At 35.3% G+C, this 16886-nt stretch overlaps 1 protein-coding gene across 3 annotated transcripts in view; it reads left to right on the plus strand.

Moving 5' to 3' along the window:
• LOC149804938 (uncharacterized) overlaps positions 1-16886 on the plus strand; it is a 210103-nt gene that overhangs the window by 23044 nt on the left and 170173 nt on the right. For all 3 annotated transcript variants that reach the window (XR_016417271.1, XR_016417275.1, XM_089945993.1), the window contains exon 2: positions 3285-3592. Coding sequence is in view for 1 of the 3 variants with exons in the window: in XM_089945993.1 (XP_089802119.1) it covers positions 3512-3592 (81 nt within the window). In the remaining 2 variants the exon portion in view is untranslated. The remainder of the gene's footprint in view (positions 1-3284; positions 3593-16886) is intronic.

The following is a 16886-nucleotide window of genomic DNA, read 5'->3' on the forward strand; positions in this document are numbered from 1 at the left end:
TTCACAAAAATCCATAATAGAATTTGACTCAAATTTGACAGAAAGCAACGTGGCATGAAGGGCTTTATAACTGGTGCAGATGAAGCTAATATGCCATCAGACATGGCCACCATTACTAAACTTAGAGACTGCTCCAGTGGCCTAGTGGTTAGAGCATCTGCTTTGGAAGTGGGATGTCGTGGGTTTTAAACCCGGCCATAGACTTACAAAAATGGCACTAACAGCTACTTCGCTAGGCCTCAGCATTAAGAGGTTAGTGTTAGGACTGGTCGACCTGGTGTCAGGATAATGTGACTGGGTGGGACATCATGATACAAATCTGCAGTATGATGCCCCAGTGCTAGACATCACTATAAACTGGCACACTACAGACATCATAGCAGTATGACTGAAAAATTATTAAAGCTACGTTAAAAATCCTAATCACACACCTGCTAAAATTTGAAAAGCTTTAATCTGCTTCTCAAAAATCAATCAACAGAATTTGGCCAAATTTGACTTAAAGTATCCAGGCAAGAAGGGTTTGAATTTTTTTACAAATGATGCCGAGTTGCATGAAATATGGCTGTCATTACCAAAAATTAGTAAAATATTTAAGCAACTTCTTTTTATAAACATGCATAGCAGAATTTTACCAAATTTGAAGAAAAGCAGCCTAGCATAAAGAGCATTTAAGTCTGTACAAATCATGCTGACCCAAAATTAAAAGTACACAGAAAAGCCTTTTATGATCTTAAAAATTTGACCAACATTGACATAAAGTGTCCAGGCAAGGTGACCTTTAATTTTTGTTTACATGCAATGATGCTAATCTGGTATCATATAGGATTGCTGTTATTAAAAGTAAAACTGACTTTTTTGCTACTATTTCTCAAAAACCACTGAGCAGGAATTTGACCATCTTCAACCCTGGTATACAGGCCATGCAGTATTGGACACATGATGCTGATCTGCCTTCAAATATGGAAGAAGGTAAACAGTAAAGAGAAACTTTGATACATTTGTTTCCCTAACATTTGTGATCAACAGCAGAGGATGAAATTTCTACAGAAAGAATCCAGATGATCCAGATTACTTGTCCAGCTGCTCTTGCAGTTTGCTTTAAGATAGATGTCATTGAGGGGAGTGATCTAAACCTCAGTTGGGCCTCTTAACTTAAATCTTTGTTTAATTTTTTGGAAAGGATATTTGGTGACTATACGGACAGGCTAGGTGAACAGAGGGTTTATAATTGTAGGTCAACTTTATTCTAGCTGCTTCTATCCAAACTAACAATCAGCTTTGTTAGCACATGATGCAGTAGCATGTCAAGGTCAGCATGTCAAGGTCTGCATGACAAGGTCAGCATGTCAAGGTCTGCATGACAAGGTCAGCATGTCAAGGTCTGCAGTTTATTTGATTGCTTTGATTTTTCTAAAGGGGATACATCATTCTCTGCTGACCATAGGGTCGAGGAATGTTTATGATTTGGGTTGATTTTCTGGATCCACAAGTCTATTAATGGAGTATCAACTTGGTACCTATTTTTTTTAAGGTAGTAAAACTCAGGAAGAACTTTTCATTGCTGTGATGACACATAGGGAACAGCACATTTTCTGATCTACCATTCCTAAGGCTAAATAATTTTATGGATTTAAATTTCTGGCTTGAGTCTGTTTGGTGCTGTATAATACATGACTGTCTGACTTTATGCATTTCCTTCTGTAGATATTATCTTAGTACAACAACTTTGATAGAAAGGGTCCTTTATATCTGGTGTTGAGGTGAGGAAGTACATGCACATTGCCCAAGGGATGCTTTAAGAGAAGTTCTGGACAGGTCAGTTTTAGTGTGATTTGGTTTATTACTCCACCTGACTTATTTTCTTGTTATCAGTTTGATAGGGAGGCACACTAGCTCAGATTGGTAGAGGGAAAGACTTAAAATCCAAGTGGACACAGGTTCCATACCCACAAAAGCCAGCCTGAGTAACTTTGGATGCTTTGGTGTGTTCTTCAGAATGCACTTAGCTCCAAATTTCTTGACATGATATAGATAATAATGTGTTAAAACTTCTGTTAAAGACAACAAGAAACAAAATCAGTTTGATATTTTACCTATGGCTTCGATCTTTGGGCTCAGGGATAATGATAGGTCTGATGCACCCTCCTGCCTGAAGTTAGAGGTCTGAATGATACAATTTTGGACATTTTTTTAAAGAGTAGGTTAATAAACAATATGTGGACTTTGTATGTGTATTTGTAGAATTTTACCCCTGTATTGGGCTGTTATCTTTGTTTTGTATGCCACTTTTAGGATGCCTACACTTGCCACTATATAGCCATGGTTTTGCTGCAGTGCCATTCAACACTAGCTACATAGAGTACCATGGTTGGCATGTGACTCTAAATTGGATAAATATGGTATTGTTGGTAGCACTGAGGCATATCTGATGTCAGAGGAAATGACCCTTGACCCATTATGTTACAAAATACTAGCTATTGCAGACAGTGAAAGGTAAACTATCTCTTAAAGTGTGATTTAGTTTGAGCAGTCTAGAGGTTAGAGAATATTTAACTGTCTGCTTTGCAGGGCACAAGCTACATTTAAAACTGAAAAAAATCCACAGATTTGTGCAAAGGTATCACCACAGATAATTTGTATTTGGGGTTTTAGGTCCATAGAAATTTAAGTTCCATAGCTGTTTGGAAATGTTGTGGTTGAATGGAAATTTTGCAAAAATGGAAGTTAAATGCCACAAGCATGATGAGACTGCATGTCAGTAGCCTGTGGAACAGTTGGATAAAGTAAAGAAAAATAGAAGAAAAACTGGATCAATATTTTAAAGGAATTGCTATCATTCAAGAGGAGATATTTTTAATTTGAGATGTATTTTGGTGAACACATTTTTTTAAAAATGTAGTTGAAATTAGTGATTCTTTGATGATTTTGGAGATATACACTTATGTGTTTACTGGTATGATTTGTGTTAACAAAAAATTCAGTTGACTTGGTGCAAAATGGCTCTATTGAGACGTCTTGCAGTGTTTAAGAAACACAGACTAGATTGAAACTTTGCAAAAAAGCAGAAGAAAGTAGATAATACTTTTTTGCATCATCATTGATAAGTTATTCTTCTATGTATTTCAAATTCCTTAAGTGACATAGTTCCTTCAGAAATTATATATATATATATATATATATATATATATATATATATATATATATATATGTATATATATATATAATATGGAGAGTGATAATTGTAATTAACTATAAAGATGTTTTTTGTTGTATTTTGCCAGGTTCTGAGGAATGAATATCCATGACAGTTGTAGTTATGAATATGCTTCATATCTGATAGCACAAGACATGCTGGACTTATAACCCTTTAGATGTACAGTATATCAGTGTGAAGATAGGAGGAATACATACTGCCAGTGCTGACAAGTTTTAAACCAGATTTACATATCCAAGACTGGGATTTATGTGTGAAGACTTCAGTTATTTTGGCTTCATGGCCTGATTCCACATGACCATGGATAAAAGGAACCATCAAGATATGGACGATGTACAGGTGGACCATGCACCACAAAGGTCAAATTACCTTGTGGTAGGTACCTCATTGTTAGATCACACTTTCTAAACCATGTCTTGTAATTAGCAAGTTGAAACTGAGTTAGTCTGGTTTACATTATTTACCTTCTTTTCTTGAGTAAAATATACATGAACTAACTGCAGAGTAGACCCAGTCACATATGTCAGTTTAAGGTCTACACTGTTTTTTTCCTCAAAGCTCATGTGAACTGCATTAAACAATTGTTTATATTGTGTTCCAGGAGTTGGTATCAAAAGAATTTAAAGAGTCAAAGATTTATATCACTTTAGTATATTTTAAATCTTTTAAGTTAACAGTGACTGGGAAGCATCCTTACACATGGATGAGTCTGTCGAGCTACATGATATTGTCTACTGTTTAATCTGCATCTTCTGGTCTATGGACACATTGGCATCAAGGATGAGTCAATCATCTATTGAAATGTGGCCAGTAGCCTTAAATTTAGTTTATAGCTCCAGTGTGAACTTCACCTCTGCATTACCTTCCTAGCGAAATGCAAGTATATTAATTTCATAATTTTCCTGGGTGATTTCATTCATAAATGATGCGGTCAAGTGGTTTTGCTTTTCCGTTGGGCACCAGTTTGTACAAGATTTCAGGTTCCAGCAGGGCTGGATCAGCAAAGAGTTTGTTTCTTCTTCTTATCAAATTTCAAAAAGGCTCTGACTACTTGAAAGGGCACTAAAGCAAAAGTTTTTTTCTGTTTACTCAGCATGTGCATAACACCCAGCAAACATGCGCAAGAATAAAATGACGGTTGAATTTCAAGTGACTTTATGTTTCTCTGTGTGTGTGTGTATATTGGGTTTTTTAATAGTTTTTTTTTATAGCTCCCCCCCCACCATCTGGCCCTAAAACGGGTTATAATGTGCAATTCAACTATTTTCTTGGTGGACACATCACAGAAATATGGTTTTGGTTTAAGAACACCAGATATTGAAAGAGACAAACAAAATTTTAAATAAAACAAATTAAGGCTGAGCAGAAATATTTTGCTGTGTACTATTTATATAAAATTGTGCAATTTCTGGATTTTTGGCAAAATAATAGTATTAGGCATACCAGCTGGATTTGTAGCAAAGTGTATAAAAATACCAGTTTCAGTCACATTCTCCTAATGTGTACAGAAGTGTGAGTTTTCAATGTTTGTACAGTTTGCCAGAGTAGATACCCCATGTGTGATCAGTTCTTTACATTGAGAAGCTTTTGAAGTATTGGACTTTTTGGCTTTCTTAAAAAGTGATATTTACGATAGCAATTCAAAATCACTTTAAACTTTTTAGGTTCATGTTTGTTTTCTTTCAATCTTCATAGCTGAATATATACTCTTAAATAAGGGTCTTTACATAGAAAAGCATGGGGTACAAGTACCCTGCCACCAATTATCCACCAGTAATAGCTGAATGATTATTTAACAATTCATCACATTTGTACTGATTAAAGATGATGGAGTTCGATAGTCAAGTACATAATGAAAGGTGTTATAAATTTCAGTATAATATGTTTAAATCACAACAGAAAACCAGCACAGTCAGTTAACATCAGGCGATAAGTTGCTGATGAGTTTCCATGTTCTTATATACCTTTCATTGACTTTATCATTTTCTTTCAGTATTTTTTTGTTGTTGCAATCATTAAAATTGTTTATTCAGTTTTGTTTTTCATTCTTTCAAAACAGACCAAATGATACAACTGTGTTATTTTAGGTCTGATTTCTTCCAAGAGTTCATAGCACGATGATATATTTAAATAAACAGTGACATCGTATGAATGATGTCATAAATATAGTTAAATTAGTGAATAGCAAGCTTTGATTTACAAAGTGGACATACTTGGGAATCATGGCATCTGGTTTCTTTGTACACTTCTTGAGTATATTGTTGAAGAATATTCTTTCTGTTAGACCTGCAGGAATGTTACCAGTATCGAAATTTTTGTGTCAGTCATTACTGGAGAAAATTTCATTAAATGGTACATGGTACATGGTAACAGTCTGATCAACAAAGGATGGAGCCTCAGGCACAATCTCAGAAAAATATAGACCTGCTTTGCTTTTTGCAATAACAAGGCTGTGGTATTCATATCACATTTTATTGTTTAAAACAAAGAAGTTTCAGTTCTCAGAAATGTTTAGTCTATCCACTGACTCATTTCTGTTAGGAAGCATGTATAGCATAAGTAACCTGACTATTCCAGTAACATTTAACATGACTTTTGTGTCAGATTCACATAGTGTTTACTGGGCATGCTAGATTTGTTCAGCACAACAATTTTCATCTCTGTACAAGTTGACATAATAGATGACTGGTGTATTTAAGAATCTGCCAGAATTCATAAAAATTGGGAGCATCTCTTAATGCCATCGTCATCAGAACATGTACCGTATGTACTCACTTATAAGTCTAGGCAAACTGCAAACAACATAGAACCTGATCTGCCATAGCATCATGCTATGTTGTTTATTCTAATGATTTCTTCTTGCAAACTGCACAGACACTGATCTGCCAGTGCATTATGCAAAGGCAAATCTGGGTCTGTGCAGTTTGCAGTTGGATTTACCTTATAAGTGAGTATATATGGTATACAGTGGCGTCACTCGGGTTGGTGTCACCCAGTGCGGTAGCTCATGGTGTCAACCCCATGGTCCTCCTTCCATAACAGACCATACAGAATCCTTAGTAATGTCATTTTGGTGTCACCCCCTCTGATGGTGTCACCCGGTACAGTCCGCACCCCCGCATCCCCCTAGCGACGCCACTGCTGTGCCTGCTAGTCATGTATTTAACTATGATCGGTTATCCGCTTATGAAATCCGACTAGACCGAGCAGTGTGTGCTCTGTAAAATTTGTACTTTTTCATTTTGGTGTCACCCCTCTGAGATGGTATCACCCGGTGCGGTCCGCACCCCACTAGCGATGCCACTGATGGTATACACTTTTTGTTAGTCTATATTCTGTATATAATACAAGTTTTTTTATCTTTCCATTTTGCTGCCAAATTTAAACCATTTGTATACACCCCAACCTTACAGTATGTCAGTCATCATATTAGTTATCATAAAGCCATTTATCTTCTGAACATTACCATATATACTCAGAAGTTGAGTCAAGCTGCAAATAACAAAGATCCTGATCTGATGTTGCATAATGAACCAGCAGATCTGGGTCTATATTTGTTTTACTGACTACTCCTATCAAACTGCACTGACCCAGATCTGCCATCACAATATGTACCAGTAGATCTGGGTCTGTGCAGTTTGCAATTGGACTCAACATATTAGTGAGTATGTATGACACAATCAACTTTCCATTTTATTTGTATGTAACACACAGAGCACTGTAAAGCATGGACCCATTTCTACATTTATATAACATGACAGAAAATCAAGGTACACAAATATGTGCTGTTTGGTTTGAAGAGCATAATAAAAAAAAAACAGTGAAGACTATGTTCTTGCTTGGAAATGAAAATGGTGTGATGTTGTTTTGACCAATTACAAATTATATTACTTTTGAAAGCTCATTTTTTATTGCCTGTCAATGTAAAGTCAATTACACACTATAATTTCCATAACCTCTGAGCATAATTTGGTAGCAGAAGTTGAGAGTTTATTATATACAAAGACATCACTCTTGATATTACTTTCAAAAGTTTTTCTATCTTTAAAAGAAAACTTAAAAAATTGATTATTCCACTAACTGTGTGGATGGCTTGAATTCAAGACATAATAGACACCTGTTTATTTGTAATGAAATGGTCAGCGGTCACGGTGATATAACCTGAAAGAAGGATAAAACATTTTCTTCAGAACTTCCTGTAAATAAATTATATGCCACATGCCTCTTGTAAACTTTGTAGGTTGGCATTAAGAGGTCAAAGGTCAAGGTCTGATGGATTCCAAGAATGAAAACAGTTTCTACAGAATAACTTATGGTACAAACCTTGACCAGTTTAATTGAATGTCTTGTATTTAATATAAGAAAGGAACCTATCAATACATTGGTCAAATGATAAATGAAGAAGAAAAAAGGTTTCTGCAAAATAATTTGAGTTCTGTATCCTTGACCATGACAAAATGTTGTGGATGGCTTGCGTAAGAAATAAGGAAGACACCTATTGATTTTGGATTCAAAATGTCAAAGGTCATGGTTACAATGAGTTCAGGAAAAGTCATGTGACTTAGTCCAAAGTTTATTTATAGTTTCATTTTGGAAACCTTTCTGGTTGGCTTGAATAGGCAAGGAAGAAATCTGTGTATTGAGGGGATTAAGGGGTCAAAGGTAAAAGAAGTATAACAGTACTATTTACAACATGGTAGGTGAATAATGTACCATTTATGGTACTGTTGTTTGGTAATTGTAACCATATTGGATGTTGAATAAGTATCTTTTATGCAAGGACGTTTTATGTGAAATTTGGTACTTCTTTTGTTCAGTACTAATTTTAGTAACAATATCCATATGAAAGAATGGATCAGCATCATTTACAAAAAATTGAAAAGCCATTTTGCCATAATATTTTCTGTCACAATTGGTTAAATTTGTAAGCAGTTCTTTTAGTAGAAGTGATTTCAAGTTTGTTTTCTTTATTTTGTAGTTTTAGTAATGCAGCTGATGTAAGGTCAATATTATTTGTACATATTTGAAAGGCCTTCTTGCAGGGATGTTTCTCTTCCCCTTCAGATTTGGTCAAATTCTGTCCAGCCTTTTCTGAAAAGAAATTATAAAAAGGGTTTTCTGTTTTTAGCTTACCTGGCCATAAGGCCAAGTGAGCTTATGGTATGGCTCAATGTCCACCAATAATTGTTTATAACAGCTTTGGAGTCCATATTTCTGGCCCAATTTCAGTAGAACTTGGAAAATCAGTTTATGTCATCAAAATCTCTGGCAAGTTAAGTATTGGGTGAGATCCATGCATAATAATGATGTAATCTTGTATCTGATCATTAGCCTTGTTTCCAGGGTCAGATTGAGTTCCTTGTAGGCCCTAGGCACATAGGTATGCACTTTTAAGCAACATGGTGTTGGTAGGCCCTAGGTATACACTTTTCACTAACATGGTGTTCATAAGCACAGTGCCAATTATGGCCCATGGCTAATGATGTTGGCTTAGCCCAACCCAAGCAACCATGGTAACAGTTTTAAACATCATGCTAATTTATGTGTTTAATATATTTATTAGTACGTCTTGGACATGGAAAGCATGATTCACAAATGACTGCCTTAGCATACTGTTTCCTAATCACACATGGTTACAATTTACAGCAAGTTATATCAGACAAATGCATATTATTCAAATAATTATGTAGGAAATGTACATCAATCAGAAAACGTAGTGCTGTTTAGTAATACTGACATGGTCTTTATTCAGAGGAATAAATGTAGGTCCTGCAACCATGGTTTACTTTTGGTATCGTAAATGGAGAGGAAACATTAGTTTTAAGAAATCTTGTTCCAGCTAACCAATCCAGTCTCTTTTAGCATGAAACCAGAAACACACTAATGTTTGATTAGGTGTAATCATAATTGTGGCAACTTAAGATTTCAAACATTTTTTTCTCACTCCACAGTGTGACTATATGTATGGACTTGGTTTCACAACCATACAGTTAGGTTAGCAATATCAGGCCCACTTGGTCCTCTTCTTTAGCAGCAGCAGCCGTATTTGATAGGGAACTGGCATCATTTGTTCAAATTTAGAAGGTCATTACATGCAGGGATGCTTTCCTTCAAACTTAGTAAAATTCCAGTCATTGGTTTGTGAGAAGTTGTTTGCTTTTTCTGCTTTTTTGTATTTTATGGCAAATTGATATCATTAATATAAATTTAAAAGGTCTTCAACCCCAGATACTGCCTGTCAGATTTAGTCTGTTTTTGAGAAGTAGTATAGAGGTTATTCAACTTTTAGTAATGGTGGATCAAATTTGAATAAAAAGTTTCTGTCAGATTTGGAGTATTTGAAGCAGTTTGGCTCCTGTTTGCTTAACATTAAAACGTCATGATACAAATTGGTAAATGAAAGCTTAACATTAAAACGTCATGATACAAATTGGTAAATGAAAGCTTAACATTAAAACGTCATGATACAAATTGGTAAATGAAAGCTTAACATTAAAACGTCATGATACAAATTGGTAAATGAAAGCTTAACATTAAAACGTCATGATACAAATTGGTAAATGAAAGCTCAGGATGTTGTTTTTTTATGAAATTCACACATTTTAATAAGAAGTCATGTATTTTTTAAGATTTTCTTTAACAAAAATATTTTCTCAGTAAATAAAACAGTATCTATTGTATTATCAATTAGCAAAATAAAGTTAGAAAATGCTTGCTTGTGACAACACTAAAATATAAATAACAATTGTATCATGGGCAACTGAAGTTTCTTTTGATGTTAAGACACTTTTAAATCACTTAAATTATAATTATTCTGGAGGCAGAGTCTAAAAAAAAACAATTACTGACTTTCAGATATTGAAAGCTACAGTACAGCTTAGCTCCACACCCTTCCCTTGTTATCTGATAAAGTACTAGTGTACTTTCACCTCCAGAATATATTACCAGTAGATACAGACAGGAGGGATGAAAAGAGTCAGTGTTAAAACTAGAGCACTAAGTAGTTCAACAAGAAGTTCAGCTATAAACATTTATTCTTGAAAAACAAATTTTAACCCTAACACAGGCATTCTCCTTTTCATAATTGATCAAAATGAATACAGAGAGAGAGAGAGAGAGAGGGAGGGAGATAGAGATGCTTCAATCAAGACAGAATAGAAGAAAATAAAGTGGATTTGATTTGATATATTGTCAAGCATTAACTTTATTTTTTACAACCTTTTGCATCCATTAAAAATCGTAATCCATGAATTCAAAAAGAATGAAGATAGTGAATTATAATAAACTGTCTAGTTTTATTACAGGATATGTGACACTGCATTCATATTGAATTATCTGCTAAAGAAACTCTGTATTATAGTCAGCTAAAATATAGCTACAAATTATTATGAAAGCTCCTGTACTTACACTCACCAGTAAAATGAAAATATATGTTAAACTCAATACACAAATAATATCCCACAAAATTACCTTTCAGTTATCACCAACACTTTTAAATATAAATTACATGACATGAGCAACAACTGCCTGCATGTGTCAATTTTAGTGTTTCCTTGTGAGTACATACATATCTCTTCCATCACTGCCTTTTATGACATTCTTCTGTTCTGCTCTTCTATACTTTATTAACTACCAATTTTAAACATGACTAATATAAAATATCCTAACATTTCTTGGTAAACATTTCCTGGTAAAATCTTTATTCAAGTTCCCAGTGTTTTGTTGAAACAAGTCAATTTTTTGCCATCTTTTGATGTATGCAATACATCTTCACATTAAGTGGGTCAGTGTTGGTGATGCCTAGGGCATCAGCAGCCAATATTTGACATCAAAAGGTCAACTTATAACTTTTAAAGGATCCCATTATGGAATTTATAAGCATAGACAAAAGGAGATTAGCAAAGTTTGAAAATTTCACTGACCCATAATACAAGGCAAGTAGATGTGATTTGATGTGATTTGGATTTTTAATGTAGCTTTAACAATTTTTCAGTCATATCACTACGATGTCTGCAGTGTGGCAGTTTATAATGATGTCTAGCACTGGGGCATCATGCCGCAGACACGTAGTATAATGTCCTACCCAGTCACATTATCCTGACACCAGGCCGACCAGTCCTAACACTAACCTCTTAATGCTGAATGCTAAGAGAGGCAGCTGTTAGTACCATTTCTGTAAGTCTCTGGTATGACTCGGCCGAGGATCGACCCCATGACCTCCTGCATCCGAGGTGGACGCTCTAACCACTAGGCCACTGGAGTGGTCAAGGCAAGTAGAGACAATGCATATGTATTATCCAGTGTAACTTGTGTCATGTTTGGTGTTCCCTCATTGAATTGAATTGGATAATGCATGTGTCCCGTTCTCTTTGTACAAATTGGAAGACCTTGCATTCATCATCACCTACACATCTGCAGTCTTCCAGGACACATGGTCCTAATTGTATGGAAAAATGGGAACCAGCCTGGAAATGGGTGAACATAAAGTAGAGTATATGTGGATTTGGCTGGCAGGATTGGTTAATAACGTAAGTTATGTTTTAGGAAAAAGAATCTTTTGAGAGCTTATCCTATTTGTAAATGAAAGAAATAGAGACAATGTTTTATTGATGGAATTTTAGTCCTTTAACAGTCTTGAGTTTGGAACACTCATTACTGAAATTAGCACCTGACTCTGGTGCGGAATGGAACGCACATGTGCAGGTCCAGAAAATGCTGTGGCTCATATTATTTTCTCTATGCAGAAGCTGACATCCAGGTTTCATCTATACTGATAAATATAAGTTTGATCATGAGCACTGAAAATTTTTAAGTTATTGAATTTTTAATATCATGGTGTTTGCATTGGTTTACTGTGGGAACTGAATTAGTACTGCAAGTCCTATAGATGGCTACAGCAATGCAGTGACTCCACGTATGCAAGTGCAGTTAACTTTACTATAAATGCAGTCATATGGTTCTGTTTGTAGATAACAAGCAAAATGAATACCTTTTGTAAATCAGAGTGACTTTTAGTGGGATATTAAGCACATATTCAGACAGATAAGCTGTTGTCAAGTAGGGGGGATTGGAACAGTGTGTAGATTTGACTATGTTAGGTGGGGTGTTTTGCACTTTGGTTTATATCAAACACTACATATATAAAATTTGTACAATTTACCATTTATAGAGTAATTACAGTAAGCAATATGATATTTCCTAGTTGTATTTTGAAATATAATGCTTTAGATATGATCATTTAGGTCTCTTCCACCATGCTTAAATATGGGTTTCATCATGAGCACTCAGAAATTTTAAGTTATTGAATTTTTAGTATCATGGTGTTTGCATGGGTTTACTATGGGAACTAAATTAGTACTGCGAGTCCTCCAACCATGGTTTACCAGTCTGTTTCCTGTATACCATATAAACTCACTTATAAGTCGAGTCAGACTTCAAGCAACAAAGATCCTGATCTGCAATATCATAATACTCCTGCAGATCAAGGTCTATGTTGTTTGTTCTACTGATTACTTCTACTACTGGACTCATCTTTTAAGTGAGTATATACAGTACTCAGTAAACAAACTGATCAAAACCATCTATATTGTCAGGTTGCATACAAGTATTAAATTGGTACAAACATATCTGAGGTATATTTTCTTTTGTTATACCTGATTTTGTATTGATTATAAAGAAAACAACACTAATTTACTGCCACCATCAACAACAAAAATACTAATAAAAATAATCGTGATGATGTTACTTTTTTTGATTATGGTTGATATAAGATAAAACATTCTTAAAATATCATCAGTGAGCACCCATTGAAGCAAACTGAAAAAAATAATATCATATATATATATATATATATATATATATATATATATATATATATATATATATATATATATATATATATATATATGAATGATCAAACTGCAAATAGACCCAGATATTCCTTTGCATTATGTACCTGCAGGTCTAGGTCTATACAGTTAGGACTACTCAGTAGATGCAGCATAGACTCAGATCTGCTAGCACATTATATGATAGCAGATCATGGTATTTGTTCTTTGCAGTGAGATCTGTCTTATATATGAGTTCATACAGTGGTTCTTTTGGTTCACTGTTTCTTAGCAGATGACAAGACAGGTCCAGCTATTGTATGAATGATATATTTAAAGGGACTTGGTCTAGTCAATCCATTTAGTCTGGACTGTCCTAGGACCAGGTTAGAACTTAGCATGTAAACTTTGTAGGGTGAGCCATAGTGTTTGCGATCTAATACTAAATTATTTGGACTGAACATTTTTATATGAAAAAGGGCCCATTGGTACTGTATCACTTTTCTGCTAGTGATTTTTCCTTTAACATCATTGTTGTCAATGTTTAAAAAATTGTGCTAAAGAGTTTAAAAGTTTATTTTGGCAGATGAGAGGTACATGTTGTATCTTAATGAATAGGTTACATGAATTTTCACTCAGATACTTGTAAGTAATGCACATTCAGACATTTATGCACTTGAACTTTAGGTGAATGTATGGTTTTTGACCAGATCATCCCCTAAGTTGTGCACCTTGGGAAGGTTGTTTGCACACTTTGGCCTACTTTCAAATACTGTATTAGTTTGGGGATGAGTGGTCCACTTGACTGGTACAAGCATTTTATAATGCTTGTCCATGGGACAAGTCTTTACTGTGAAATAAATAGTGAAGTACCATGATTTACTTGCATAAGATAGATCAGATTTTGATCGTTGTCCTTAGTGTTAATTTGATTTGTATGGTACAAACTTTAGCAAACAGGTCTGGATCCCCACATTGGCATCAGAAATCAAATGACAAAGATGTAATGTTTTTCAGGAGTATGGAAGAACAATGTATTGCAACAATAACTACAGCAAGTGTTTAAAATCAAACTTATTTCCAGATGATAAACTTTAGGGTCACACTGCCATTTGCTGCAACCACTCTGGTAGCCTAGTGGTTAGAGTGTCTGCCTCGGATGCGGGAGTTCGTTGGTTCGATCCCCGGCCAAGTCATACCATAGACTTACAAAAATGGTACTAACAGATGCCTCGCTTGGTGCTCAGCATTAAGAGGTTAGTGTTAGGACTGGTCGGCCTGGTGTCAGAATAATGTGACTGGGTGGGACAGCATGCTACATGTCTGCAGCATGATGCCCCAGTGCTAGACTTCACTATAAACTGTCACACTGCAGACATCATAGCGATATTACGTTAAAAATCTAAATCACACACACACACACACCATTTGTTGTCATATTCGCTAAGGCTCTGTTACAAGAGGAGATGTCTACAAAACATTATTGGTAGTAAGAGGGGTGAATAATTGCATGTCTGCCTTTTCATACATTATATTATCCATATATTTAGTATTTTACTTACAATTCATGATAGATATAAGCCCCTACTCAGCCCCTAATTCCTCATGGCTTCCCGTTTCCTCAAGATTGCTAAAGTGTCTCATTAAAGTTAATTTTTTCAGTCTATTCCATATATCTTCAGGTTAATTTATTCCCGTGCTTACAAAGAAGTGCAGGATTATTGTGATCAGATCCATCATTGTTATATGTAATTGTAACATCACCTTCTTAGAAAGAGGGGTGGTTAATTGGATTTAGCTTGCATTATCTAGGGGATGACCTTGTTTGATTTTATAGCCCGGTGTGAATGGATAGATAGAACATCAACAGAAAACTGAGCAAGACTGTTGGGAAGAAATATTGCAATACAAGCCCCCCTTTGACGAGAAAAGTAAAAAAAATTAATCATTAACACTTAATAGTGGCAACTCTAATTCAATCTAAGCTAGTGAATGCAATGTCCACAGCTGATTGCATCAACTTCCTCTCTTAACCCGTGTATCGCGTCATCCTATTCTGAATGCTTCATCTCTCTCCAGACTTCCGTCTTCAGACTACCATGTCTCTCCCAGAAAGCTGTTTTCTTAATGCTGTTCTCTTTCATAAATTGTGTGTCCTAGCACTAAAACCTGTCTTTTCTTGCAAGACGGCCACCTGGTCCCCTTTTCTTGTTTAATGAGGAAATCACTATTCTTTTTAGGCTTCCTCAGAGCCAAAATTCTTCTCTCTCAGGAATTTTGGACTAAAGAATTTTGACTAAGGTCATCACTTTAAATACACATTATTTCCAAAGTGTACGCCTTAATTTTCTCTGTCCAATTGTATGCAGCGGTTCTTAAAGTTTCCCAAGATAATCATTTCTTTCGTCAGATTTTGGACAGCCTAGAATCTCTCAACCATGTTGCAATCAACTTCCCTTTGAAAATGACTATTTGACATGGGTTCCTATCTAATGGTTATGGTTGGTAGCTCAAATGTTTACTTTCTCAGGACAGTTTTTCAAAGCCCTGGTCAAATCTCAATGAGTTGTAGATGTTGGTCTTTCAATTTTAGCACTGACATAGGGGTAGAAAAGAAGAAAGGTTGAAGTGACACTTCACAAAGACTTTTCTGGCTTAAATGTGATAAAATTTTAATGTTCAGTGTATTTAACTTTAATGGCCGAGTGGTCTAAAGCGCTCTCCGTTATGGATCACTGCCATCTTACATCTGTCTGCGTGGGTTCGAGTCTCGGATTCGGCTAATGTGGATATGTGAGAAAGCTTGCCAGTAGCTTCTTGTGGGTTGGTGGTTCTTTCCGGGGTTTACCCGGGTTTTTCCTCCACCATTAATACTGGCCGCCATGTATAGCCTATCTTGTGCTGAAAAAATGGCATTTAAGCCTACAACAACAACAACAATTTAACTTTAAGGTTCAGTACTATTCAAAATCCGACACTTTACAGTAATCAGTCATCAAAGTCTTAAAACGTTTCAGACTGACCTCACTTGGTGATGCTATGGGGTAATTCCCTGCCCTAAGATGCTCATCCCCAGGGTCAAAACATAGACATTTTTGAGATCCCCACCATAAAAAATAAAACATAGCTTTACTAGGCAGGAAGATAAAAGTTTATATATATATGCAAATGGTGTTGACCCTTGGGTCTATTCTTACCACCAGGAATTCAGCCCCTTTTTTAATAATTTGGAAATTATTGAGATCCCCACCTCGTAAACAGTTTTACATTTGCTGGCCATGAAACAGCAAATTCAATTATGTATCTGACTTGGACCCTGAAGTTGATCACTACTACCATGGACTAACCTTAAAGGTCATTGTTTTTTTGGTGAAAATTATTACGATATCTCTGTAACAACATATACACGTACTGGACATGTACACACCTGACACATTTACTTCTAACGCAGCCCTTAACCTCGGGTACTTACCCAGCAGGCTCAAAGCTTGAAATCTAGGTCAGATAGAGAGATGTGTTTTAGTTGATGCTAGTTCTTAAAGTTACAGGATATGTTACATGCTAACGTCAGGAAGTTTTATATCAGTTCTTAAATTTATATGATAATATTTTAAAATATCTTCAGTTTTACAAAATTTCCATTCATCGTGAGAAAAAATCAAATGTATTCAATGCAGTTTACGAATTCATTTAACATTTAAGATATAACAATGAATGTTTGCAAATCTTTTCATAGAGCAATTTTGAACTATCTTTTCAAAGAGGGAAACATAAAATATGACCCTGACTGAACTTTCTGTTACCTGTAATGTTTCTAAACTTACTGAATGAGAAATAGATTA

The sequence above is a fragment of the Sinohyriopsis cumingii genome, chromosome 2 (genome assembly GCF_028554795.1).
Source record: "Sinohyriopsis cumingii isolate HCF-2022 chromosome 2, ASM2855479v2, whole genome shotgun sequence".
NCBI lineage: Eukaryota > Metazoa > Mollusca > Bivalvia > Unionida > Unionidae > Sinohyriopsis > Sinohyriopsis cumingii.